This window comes from Sciurus vulgaris, assembly GCF_902686455.1.
Source record: "Sciurus vulgaris genome assembly, chromosome: 1".
NCBI lineage: Eukaryota > Metazoa > Chordata > Mammalia > Rodentia > Sciuridae > Sciurus > Sciurus vulgaris.
Window position 1 is genome coordinate 73171839 of NC_136461.1, and position 13284 is coordinate 73185122.

Sequence of the window (13284 nt, forward strand, 5' to 3'; positions counted from 1 at the left end):
GCCGTTACTCCTGCTTCCCCGCAAATTCCAGTCATTTGATCATTTTTGTCAGGGTTTATTTCTGTGCCATGGCCTCATGTAAAAGTAGGAAACAAGCCCAATATTCCTTTTGTAAGTATGTAACATATTTTCTAATAATGTAACTATATAAGGTAAAGAATGGCTATGCCAGAGGGTTATTTTTCTAAATAAAATCATAAGGTAATATAAAAGGAAGACAAATCACCAGATGATTTAAAGCACATTTTTTTTTATTATAGACAAGTAAGTGTGGGTTTGCTATGGCTAAAGACATGTTTATAATAGATGAACAGCTTTTCTATATAGCAAGAGGTATAATATTTTTCTTTTAATACTGAACTAACATCTCTCTGATAACAAGGAAAGACTGAACTGGCTGAACCTACTTTAAGTAGAAAAGACTTTTTTTTTCCTGGATATTGTTTTCAAGATTGGTACAATAAATTCTTTTAAATCCTAACACATTATATTTAAAAACAGTGAAAGAAAATTAATGAACACTACAAAAACATGTAATTTCTACAAAGCAGAAATATAGTTTTATAATTTAAAACAGCAGCAATTTCAAAAGTTTTGCTGAATTAAAACTTTACAAAAAATATATACACAAAGTATCATTCCAGATGATCATGGATTTTTAAAACAGTATATCACAACTCCCAATGTCTAACCCAAATCTACTACTGGATGTAGATGGCCTAAAATATTTTTTACAACAATTTATAAAATAACACAAAAACAAAAGAGACCTCCCAATTCTCTTGTGTGTGAGCTCAGGTTACAATGTGTTGGCTTTGATTCCTTATGCACAAAGAGAATTTTAAAATAAAACAAGGACTTCACATAAATAATTGTTATTAAGTATGTGACCAAACAAATTAAAATACTAACAATTGAAACATATCTTGATGTAACCAGTACATACACTCTCAAAGACAAAGATGAAAAAAGAAATAAAACAGTGTGCATGAAAGCCACAAGCACCATGTTTAGAAAGAGCACCAAGCAACACAAAAAGGCAACACGTAAGAGGTAGTGTACCACTGGCTAAGATGTATACGTCCATTGGGACCTGAATACAGCTTAGTATTTGGAAAAACAAGACATATTAGACTGTGGCTTGTAATTTTTAGACAGAAGCATAGCACATTTGGGAGCATTAGCCAGTATTGCTCCACAGTACTCTGCATCTCCAGCTGTCTAATGGGTACTTTGCTCTCAGTCAAAAAATATAGGATACCCTGAAGAATTCCGTGTTTATAAATTTTCAGTTCTAGGAAATTCTCTAAGAAAGCTCAGATCAATAAAAAGAATTAAATACTTTATCAATCATAGTCCTTTAAAAATGCCTTTTCTCCTTCTTAGGAGGAAGTCTTTTCTTCCTGAGATTCTTTAAGATTTAGCCAATGCCTTTATTCCATGCACTTCGTAATGACAGTATGTTTCTATTTTTCCCTCTGCAGCAATTATGACCAATGGCATGAATTCTGCATTAATCCACTTTAGAGAAAGCACACAAAACTGCTTTCAATGTAATATTTCCGTTCAGTTTTGAGATGAGGAAGTTTGTGAACTTCAATCACTGGAAGTTGATTAGGGTCCTGGGTGTGAAAAAGGAATTTTGCCTTATGCCAACTGCCATCTTGAATCTGTAAAATAAGAACACAAAGCTTTCATGTGTAACTGTTTCATCAGCAGCCATTCTCAGCAGACAATGCCCCCTCAAACAATGAAGATTTGTTTTAAGGATTAGAGATAATGAATAGAAAATATTTAGAACAATGCTTGATAATATAGTAATAATTATTATTAATAATTGGAAATCTAGGCTTACTTCTTTCTTTATAATGGAATTGTGTTCTAATTTTTCATTTCTAGAGGTTAATGCCAGGCTTCTGCTTCTGTTGTCTGAGGATCACTGGACCAGATATGAATTAAAAGGCTGCACAATTCTTAATCTGAGTAATACTCATCTGTTCTGTGTTCCTGTCTTAAGGGTGAGCATTTTTCTTGGGTAAAAGAGAATGAGAGAGCTCAACTCCTGTACTTTTGGCTGGAAATAACAAAACTAAGTCACACTTTAATTAAGTCAGAAGTAGTTAAATTATAATTATGTTGCATCATTGTCTGGGTTTCTTTATTTTTTCATTTTTTGGCTTTCCATTTACATAGTCTCCCCCTTTCCTTTCTTCTTCCAGGCCTATCTGTTGCTCTAATTACTGTATGCTCTTCTGTTTCTGATAAATTCGGTGGAACAAAAACATAACATAAAATGTTCTATGATGAAGAAGATTCAACAAGACAAAATGGAAAACAATTGACTGTTTTTGTGGAGATTTTTATTAAGAAGTTTATTCATTTACTCTTTTTTTTTTCTTTTTTTTTATTGTAAACAAATGGGATACATGTTGTTTCTCTGTTTGCATTTACTCTTTGTGATATTGTCATTTTCGAATTTGAAGAAATTTTGGAGATTAAATTAGAAATTTCATTTTGAAGTTAAGGCCACTGAAGCTTATTGAAGATAAGTTACTTGTCTGTGTCATAACCATAGTGTAATAACTAGATCTAGAATTCTCTGAGTAAGACATCATTGAATTTATTCATTAACTCTTTTGAGAAAAATTTTTTGAACTCTAAGATATTTGGCACTGTTAAATAATACATAATCCTCAATTTTAAACATAAAGATGAATAAATTAATTTAAAAAAATTTTTATTTTATTTTACTTTATTTTAGACAGTGGAGGGTTTACTTTAAGTTAAAATAAGATGAATAAATTAATTCTGGCTTCTGAATTCTAGAACCTTATAAATATAGTTGAAGAGAGAAGAAATATAAACAAGTAACTATAATACAAGATCATAGTACAATATAAATAATGTGAAAAATGAGTGACAAATTCCTCATTTCTAACTGGACTACTCAGGAAATGCTTCAGGAAAAATTTAAAATTTAGATTTGAATGGGTCTTAAATTATTCCTAAAATTTTCACTTGATTAGAGATACAGAGAAAGGTATTTCAGAGAAAAGGAAAGGCATGAGTTAAACAACAATAACCAAGACCCCCAAATAAAAAGAGATGGGAAGTACAGGGTGGTTGTGAAAATCAGCCTAGTGTGTGAGGGTTAAAAACATAGGCTTTGGCTTGGACAGATTTTAATAGAAATCCAGACACTATCACTTTCCTCAAATATAAAACATCCATTGCTAATTTTAATAGGAAAAGTGAGCTACAATTCAAATACTGACTAGTAGAGCCAATCTACAAATATATTTGTATTTAACTATATAATTATATAGACTAGCAAAATAAAATAATACTGACTTGCTTCTATAATTTATATCATGCAGTTTTGAGATACAGAATCATAGCAATGAAATCTCAATGTAGTTTCATTTCTAGAGATGTTAAACATGTTTTCATATATTTGTTGACTGTTAGTATTCCTTCTTTTGAGAAGTATCTGTTTAGTTCCTTTGCCCATATATTGAGGGTTATTGGTTTTTTTGGTGTTAAGTTTTTTGAGTTCTTTGTGTAACCTGAATATTACTCTAGTCAGACTGGCAATTATCAAGAATACAAGTAACAATAAATATTGGTGAGGATGTGGGGAAAAAGGTACATAGCCAGTGGGACTGCAAATAGGTGCAACTACTCTGGAAAGCAGTATGGAGAGTTCTCAAAAAACTAGAAATGGAATTACCATTTGAACCAGTTATCTCACTTCTTGGTATATATTCAAAGGATTTAAAATCAGCTTACAAAGGTGATGCAGCCACATCCATGTTTATAGCAGCACAATTCACAATAGTTAAGCTATGAAGTCAACTTAGGTGCCCTTCAACAGATGAATGGATAAAGAAAATGTAGTATATATACACAATGAAGTATTACTCAGCCATAAAAAAGAATGACTTTATGATATTTGCTGGTAAATGGATGAATCTGGAGACTATTGTGCAAAATAAAATAAGTCAATCCCCACAAAAACAAAGGTTGAATGTTTTCTTTGATATGAGGAAGCTAACCCACAAGAAGGGGTGTGGGGAGGGGTGGAATAAAAGTTCAGTGGAGTAGACAAAGGGAAATGAAGCGAAGGGAGCAGGGATGGGAAAAGACAAGACAATGGAATAAATCTGACAACTTTCCTATGTACATATATGAATGTACCATAGTGAATCTCACCATTGAAATGACAAATTCATCCCCAAGAAATTAACAACAACAACAACAACAACAACAACAACAACAACAACAACATAACTATGGGTAAATGGCAGAAAGATCAATAGAGGGAAGGAGCAAGGGGTGGGGAGAGGAAAGGGGAAGGAGAGGTACTAGGGACTGAATTAGAACGAGATATAGTCCATGCTTTTATAATTATGTCAAAATGGATTCTACTATCATGTATCACTAAAAAGAACTAATAGAAAAAAGAAAGCAGTGAAAACACATGAAAGAAATCTGTTTATGTGCTCCATCTTTCTATTATCTATCTGTATATTTATCCATCCTTTTAAATATATGTATTTCCTATAGGGAATAAAACTTAAGTATTAATACCTGTTTTGCATGTAAAAACCCATGAATAACCAATTTGGTATAACACAAGATTTAAGCAAATGATTGAATTTGAAAAATGTGGGGTTGTAAGACAGGCACTTTGAAAGTTACTGGCTTTCTGTATATTCAGTTTGTAGTTAAAGTCATCTTCCTAACTTTATAGTTTTACCAAGTTTTAGTCATATTGAACAACTTAAAAAGTGTCATTCTCTTACCTTGCAGTCATCTGAAAGCACTTTAGGTTCCAGTAGAGTGTTTTCTTCAAAAATCTGACCATTCCATCCCTTAAAACTAATAGGCAGTCCTGGGCCACTTGTCTGTGCTCCTGTCCATGTGTTTAGACAGTGAATGGTGATGACATGGGTGGCTTCTGAGCTCAGTAAATGAAGGAAGTTCATCTGGACTTTCCCAACTCCGAACTCCAACTAATACCATAGAAACAATATGTAGGTTATGAGATATAGCAGTTTAGAAACTTCTAGTTTGGGGAAACGTGAGGAAAGTCCTTGAAAGGCAGCCTGAGAAAACTTCTTTTCTTGGAATATAAGTGCTAGTTGGTGGTATGCTGATAAATGTTTAACCACAGGTTCTTGGGGGGTTGGGGAAGTGTGTTGTTTTAAAGCATTTTCTCATTTCCTTGTTGAAAATATTGCCAGCATAGTTGATTTCAGACTACCAAGGTTATGTCACTGAACATGGAATTGGGATGAGAAGTTAATAAAGCCTTTCTTGAGCCTATGTGAACTGGATCTAGCATACCATTGAGCTACTATCTATAACATAAAAATGAAGATAATTTTTATATTATTACCTACAATGTAATATAATTCATTTTAGATTAATGCTTTAGTAATTTTTTTCATAGGAACCTGAAATTATTATTATTATTATTATTTTTTTTTTGGTACTAGGGATTAAACCCACAGGTACTTTACCACTGAGCCACATCCCCTCCCCTTTTTGTTTTTATTATGAGACAGGGTTTCATTAAGTTGCTTAGGGCCTCACTAAGTTGTTGGGACTGTTCTTGATCCTCCTGCCTCAGCTTTTGGAGTTGCTGGAATTATAGGAGTGTGCCATTGAACCCAGCTAAGAATCTGAAATTCTGTGGATGCCTTGATTTAAGATTTTTTGTGAGTTCCCAAAGATAAGTTATAAACTCTAATAACTTGGTTGAATGATTTTAACCAAAATAACTTTCATGGACAAGGATAAAATCGTATTCTTTGTGTTGTCAGCTCCTAAAGCAATTCTAGTCACAAGTTATCATTAATGTTTATTGAATGAATGAATGCATGAACAATTATTAACAAATCAAATGAACAACAAAGGGCAAAACTGGCCAGGTGCAGTGGCACACACTTGTAATCCTAGTGGCAGGAGGTTGAGGCAGAGAATCGAAAGTTCAAAGCCTGCCTCAGCAACTTAGCAAGACTCTAAGCAACTTAGTAAGACCCTGTTTTATAATAAAAAATAAAAAGGGTTTGGGCCTATGGTTTAGTGGTTAAGCATCCCTGGGTTCAATCCCTGGTACAAAAAAAAAAAAAAAGCTAAACTGGAGCTTTGAGGTCTGATGGCACATTTTCTAGACCTAGACAGGGAAGCAAATTTTTCTATAGCTCTAGGCATTATTATTATCCTTTTATCATCATTCAAGCAAGGGGGTAGCCATATTGTAAGTGAATGGAAATATCCTTCATGAGGAATTAGTATGAATTTTCAAACCTAAAATTATAAAATATCAATTATGAGGTAATAGGGGGGAAAAAAAAAAAAAACCAGCAGCAACAACAAACCCCTGACAAAGAGAGGAAAGGCAGAAGAAGGGCAGAGGAATCAAAACATAGAAGAATGATCATAAGGAACATTAGGGTTTAAAAAGATAAATTCATTAATTTTACAGATCAGAATCAGAAATGTGTAAAATATTTAACCTGTCTGAGCCTTAGTTTCCTTGCTGGTAAAGTGGGATTAACACCAACCTGATAAGGGTTGTTATGAGGATTAGAAGTGACAAATGCAATTTACCTAGCCTAGTGCTTGCTTGCAGTATGCCCTCTTTGCTGGCTTGCAGTTTCATTGCCTAGGTAGCACTAGAACACAGGTCCCCAATTCCTAGTCTTTCTGTGGTTGAGTTTATGGACAGAAAAAAATGGGAGAACTGATGCAGCTGTGTGAAGAACTGGTACCTCCTTTGCACAAATACAAATCCTGGGTCAACTTCCAAGGGGTTTAGGATGATCATGTAGATATTTTGGATGTAGCACTATCAGGTTGTTCTTTATTAGAGGTACATGATTTTCCTAGGAATGGAAGAATCCTTCCCTCTGTTTCAGGAAGACACTAGTTCCTATTACAAGGAAATGCCCAGTTGTGAAGAAGGTAGTTCAACAATAAGCTGCTGGCGACTATACATTTTAGCTGCTGCCTTTATATGATAATGAAACACACAATAGGTACATTTGTCAGGTCTTTGCCAACGAGAATTAAATCTTGGTAATTTAACAAGCTGGTTTAATCAGAAAAAGAAGTGTAGTTTTGATTGCAACATGTAAGTTAAACGAAGTTTTAGGTTTTATATAGATAGTTGTTATATAACATCTAGTGTTATACTGAATTCATTTGCATTTATTCTAAATAGTTTATAGAATTCTACTTGAAAGAAGGTTTAAATAGTATTCAGTGGATATTTAGGAAGATATTTTGTGTCCAGTCACCAAAAATAGCACACTGTTGGGGCAAAATTTTTCTTTTATTTATGATGATGTAATTTTCAGCAAAACTTTAGGTAACACATTAATAATTACAAACACTGAAGTTCTTTAGGGTTTTTCTAATGCATATCATGTATAAAAACAACCTATGTTGCACAAGTTTTTAAGGAATTTAAAAAACATGATCAATAGATAAGTCAAACTGAGCCAATCATAAAAACGCATGATCAAAATGTCAAATGTCACTGATTCAATATTTAAAAAAAATAACTTATTTTTTGACATGATAGATAATGAAGACTACCTTGACTTCATGCTTAAAATTTATAATTAAGTGAAGTGACAAAATTTTAAAAAATCATTGTTTATAGATACCATGCAGCATACTGACATATGTTCTAAAATTCAGTACATACCTTTGTCACAGAAACAGGAGATAAACATGTCTGGCCACCAGCACTAAAATTACAGAAAACCTCAATGGCATCTGAAGGGCATCCAAGATTTGGATCAATCCAGTATTTTCCTATTAATTTATAGTAAAACACAAAGTTATTTAGGTGTCATGCTAAACTATGATACATATAATAATGTATACTTTATATATTATCATAGTCTTACATGTTAAAATACTTCAAAGATTATAAAGATTTATATTTAGTGAATGAATGAAAACTGCAAGTACTGTGTAAAACTGACACTGAAAACTATTTTTCACACACCTATTTAAGGGTATTTCATAATTAAAATCACAATGACAGAATGACTGAATTTATTATTTCATTCTATAAACAAAAGCTCAACTAAAAGTGAATGTCTAAAGTTACATAATTGAGAAAGTTAATGAGGTATCTGTATATTTCTGTTCTATATTGTTTTAGAGTTTAACAAATATTTTTTTAATATGTGTATATAAACAACTTTAATTTCTCTAAGGAAAGCATGTAATGCTGATAATTAAAATAAAAATAGAATAAAATATTTTTTTGGTTTGTTTCAGAAGGAAAAATATGCAGTTAAATGGCCATCACTTTCTGTACTTTCTTGAGATTTGTAAGTGGGAAAAACAGAAGTAACTATAGTTAGTGTAAGCCTGCCAATCTTTGTGTCCACTGAGTGCCCAGGAGTAAAATGAGGCTTAAAGTCAGACTACAGGATTCACTTAGATTGAAAAGCATTGTGGTAGCATCTTAATTACAGAATAGTAGACTATGAATATTTTTTTTTTGAGGTGCTAGGGATTGAACCCAGGGCCTTGTGCTTCCAAGGCAAGCACTCTTTATCAATAGGCTATATATCCAGCCCATAGACTCTGAATATTGAAATAGCATTGTATTCCAAATATGAAGAATAGGAGTTTTTTTTTTTTTTTTTTTTTTTTTTAAAAGGCAGTCCTGGCGTCTTTCATTCAAAAGGCAAAACAACCAGTTTTTGTGAAATACCACTTTCTATAATAGGTAAGATGCTTTTCCATTCCACCTTTACCACATAGTAAAGATTCCTCTAGTTCATCATGGGCTTCCTCTAACTTTGAAAAACATGCTTTAGGTATATTCCTCTTTCTTATTCTGCTAATCCTCCAAAATGCATACTTGCTGAATAGGTAGCCCAAAGAGTAAGAACTGTCCTCTGATGTAGTGATTTTTAAATTTTAGTGCACATCGGACCATCTGTCAAAGCACGTATAACTGGGCTCCACCACCGGAGTGGCTGATTCATTAAGTCTGGGGTGAGGCTTGAGAATCTGCATTTTGAAAAAAATCTAATTCTGGTCCAGGGAACATATCTGGAGAAACACTAAACTGTTGAAATATGGAAAAATGGGGTAAAGGAGAGCTACCCTTCTTAGTCCCTTTTCCTCAGAATTTTGAATATTTTAAAGTTTGTAGAAATTATTGCTGGATTCTTCACCAGAATCTAATGCAGCCTTCCAGTCTTATCTAAGGGAGTAAACATGGATCTTCACTCACCATCTTTCCTCTTCCTAGACATGCTTTCCTCCTACTATGAGCTAATATAAATTTTATAAAAGATTTTCTATCAAACAAACTCTCATTGTTATATGAGGTGGAATACTTCGAATTTAGGCATTACATTATAAAATTATGAAGTGACAGGGGATCCATAACTTCTTTCAGGTTATGTGGAGCTCTAGATAAGGTCTTATAACAATATATTTTGTGAGCCTAAATGTTCTAACTTAAAACTGGCTTTCCCCTGAGGACACTGCTTCCCTTAGAACCCTTTCAACTTCTGCAGCAGCCCCTACAACACTGTGCCTGGAGGTTGGAAGTTGTCTTTTTTGCTATCTGCAGATCATTCTCCCCATTTTCTCCTTAAACACTCATCATGTTTTATCACCCACTGACCCATCCTGGTGAAACTAATGAATGTTTTTCTTTGATGATTTTAGTTTCTGGCTTGTGGTGGCATTCAGAAAATCTATTTATGACATAATTCCTGAATTGTTGATAACTATAGCTTCTTAAACTATCACTTGCTAATTCTCCTTAATTCCCTGATCTCTAAATATCAGATAGCTGTAGGACACAGTTTTTAGATCTCTTTTTCTTTCTTTCTTTTTCTTTTTTTTTTTTTTTTTTTTTTGTGGTGCTGGGGATTGAACCCAGGGCCTTGTGCTTGCAAGGCAAGCACTCTGCCAATTGAGCTATATCCCCAGCTCTCTTTTCTTTCTTTACCTATAATTTAGTTTATCTTAAATAGTCAAGGTATAAAAATGCCATTTATATTATGAATGTCATTCATAATTTTTACTCCTGGCCAGAATCTCTCTCTTGACTTTTTTATTGGAATAGCCAATTACCCAGTTGACAGTCTTACTTGAAAATCTAATGTCAAACTAAATATCTCAAACTAAATATATCCAAAATTGAACTATTTATCTTTTGTTCACATTTGTTTCTTCTGAAGTCTGATGTCTTCTCCATCTCTGTTAACAACTCCACCCTTCTATAATCCAAAGCCTTGGAGTCATTTTTTACCATTCTGTTTCTCTCATAGCCCACATCTAATCTGTCAACAAAATCTGCTGGTTTCACCTTTAAAGAGATACAAAATTCTGACCATTGCTTACTATAGTTGATCCTATGTGATCAACTCTAGTCCAACTGATCATTATCTCTTCTCGGTTTGTTGGTTCTTTTTTCTTTTCCCCTCCTGAGTTATTTCAATAGCCTCCTCAGTGATTTCCCTGCTTCTACCCTTGTCCTCATTACATGTGCAACACATCAAGTAGAGTAATCTTTTAAAAATCCAAGTCAAATTAGTTCATTCCTTTGCTCAAAAATTTTCAATGATTTCTCAAAAGCTGGATACTTTTGAGTAGTTTAGCAGGTTCTACATAAGCTGGTTTCTTGATATCTTTCTGACTTAGTTTCCTATAAGTCTTCAATTTAGTTCTTCCAGACACACTGGCTGCCTGCTAACCCTAGAACATGCTAACTATACTCCTGGGCTCAGGGCTTTTGTATTTGTGCTTTAAGTCTGGAAAGCTCTTTCCTTAGATTCCTGGAGTTTGCTCTTTTCTCCTTCTGATAGCTCTCAAATGTCACTTACTCAGTGTGGGGAGCCATCCTTATCTAGCAGAATCAGATGAGGCTGAGTCATGGGATGCAGAGGTCTGATTTGTAGGAATTGGCAGCCAGGGAGGTCTGTTCCAGATTGCTGGGGAGTATGTAGCACTGTGTGGGAGTGGTTCTCTGTCTGGTTACATGATAGTTTCTCTGAGCAAATCCGCTCCTCTAACCCCACCTCATCCTGTTCATCACAGAAGCCCCTCCTGGTCAGGGCCCCTTTACCTGTGACTATAAATAAGAGAGTTGGGCTACTCTGTGTTAGAGGCCAGATCTGGTACGGCCCCATTCCGTCACGCCCCCTCTCATTTAAAAAGAGTGTTGACTTTGTGTGTTTATTGATTATATAAGTTTATGGGTAATTGATTGATTTATAGCCAATACCATCCTCTGGCAGTTAACCCTTTTCTCATCCATGTGGAACGTGGCAGAAATGCCCACATCTCAGAGATGCCTTCACTCCACTTTTAATCATATTCCCTTTCCTCTATAACTCTTGTCATCTCTAGTGATGTGAGTATTTGGGGACATAAAGACCTTTCTGATACTACACATTCCACACCACGTAGCTATTTCTACTATAAGAAAGACACAATGTGAATTTTGATTTCATACTGATTTTATCTTTATACTGTTAGAAAGCATAGCAATGTCTTTCTTCCTATCAATTTTATAGAATTTTATGCCCTCAAATATGGGAAAGAATCAAGCTTAGAACTGTTACAGGCAGTTATAATTATAGATATTATTTTAGTTTTTATATTAATATAGGGTAGGAAGTATCTATAAAAGCTAAATATTTTATTAAGATAAATAAAGGGAACATTTCACAGCACTTCTAGAATGAAAGCATGTTTTTTGATATGAATATATAGATGTATGTATGTGATATGTGTATTTGTATATAAACATTAAAATTAAAGACTACTAACTTATGAAATAATCTAGTTTTTTTTCAAATCAGCATACAGTCAATGTATTGAGACTAAAATTTTTAGCAAAAAGTGAAATAATATTCATTATATAGTTAACCTGAGACCAAACAGAAATTAAAATAAAATAACATATTATAGCAGAGTTTCCCCAATGTAAGTGGCATATGCTATACTTGGTTTAAAACCTTTCCTTGATGGCTTTACTCTAAATTCAGTTTTGCATTACTGGTTAATGAACTTGAGGTTATCTATATACAGAATAAGAAACTTTTAACAATGACAAACTATGCTATCTTCATGGTCACTGATTCTAGGTTGGGGAATTTAAATTCTGTTTTGTAAAAAACATACTGTTAGAAAGCATAGTGGAAGTGGCTTTATGATTTCCTTCTTAGTATTGTCAACTTTGGTGGTCCTGAATTACCAAGTTTTACAGGTGCTCCTGTTGGCCAACCCCAAAGGCCAGCTTTATCTATTTTTAACTTTTAATATGAATGTGATACATTCCAAATACAAAGTATATGCAAATGATATAGCGAGGGGTGCAGTGACATCAGAAATATCTCTTCTTCTGAGTATTTGTTTTTGATGTAATTAAAATGGCTTCTGCCAGTGTTTTATCAAAATGACTAAGATTTGGAACGAATGCTTTGTAAATTTCAAATGTACTAAAATGACAGAATTAAGTTAGACATCAGATTCTGAGGAAACCAAGAACTTACCATCTGATACTTTGTGTTCACAGTTGAGCAAATCTTTGCAGATTCGTGCTGGGTTATCTCTTGTGCCAAGCGGATTCTTGATGCTGTGTAGTAAATTGCTAAGGTAGTTCAGGGTTTTGAATATCTCGGCACTGTGGTCGACTAACGTCACTTCAGTATTCTGGTAGCTCTGCCAAGTCATCATAAGAATCATATAAGCAGTAAAACCCTAATGAACAACATGTATCAAGGCAGAAAATAACTGTGTTCCTAGTTGTGTATAAAGATTTGGGGGTAGGATGCAAAGAGTGGTTTACATTTAAGCATAGACATATGCATATGTTTTATTGACCTTGATCCTACAAAAGAGAATAAATTTGCACTTGAAAATTTAGTTTTCAAGCTAACACAGACTTAAAGAATTACTATGTTTACTATATAATGCTTTATATATATATTTATATAATGTTTTTAAAACTACACTTTGAATAAAACAAGTTTAAATAAATGAGAGGTGATGACACATATGTCCCATTTTAAGAAATATGGCTAATTTCATTTAATTGTTTTATTCAATGGCACCAAATTCCTTACATGTAAGTCCTTAACAACATTACATTTTTGTTTTAAATATTTTCCTTACAAAATATCCTATGCATATATTTCTGTTTAATTATAGTTTGTCCTTGAAAATTGTTTCTTGTTTTCAATCTGTTTTAAATACAGTCTTTGAGATAATGCCACATTTTGG

The 13284-nt window shown here is 33.5% G+C and overlaps 1 protein-coding gene across 6 annotated transcripts in view; it reads right to left on the reverse strand.

Moving 5' to 3' along the window:
* Positions 1–250: 250 nt before the first annotated feature.
* Positions 251–13284, reverse strand: part of COL24A1 (collagen type XXIV alpha 1 chain) — a 375093-nt gene continuing 362059 nt past the window's right edge. For all 6 annotated transcript variants that reach the window (XM_079139420.1, XM_079139419.1, XM_079139418.1 and 3 more), the window contains 4 exons: positions 12555–12723; positions 7721–7830; positions 4806–5015; positions 251–1670 (listed from right to left, as the gene is read on the reverse strand). In XM_079139420.1, the coding sequence (XP_078995546.1) occupies positions 1524–1670; positions 4806–5015; positions 7721–7830; positions 12555–12723 (636 nt within the window). In that variant the 3' untranslated portion in view covers positions 251–1523. The remainder of the gene's footprint in view (positions 1671–4805; positions 5016–7720; positions 7831–12554; positions 12724–13284) is intronic.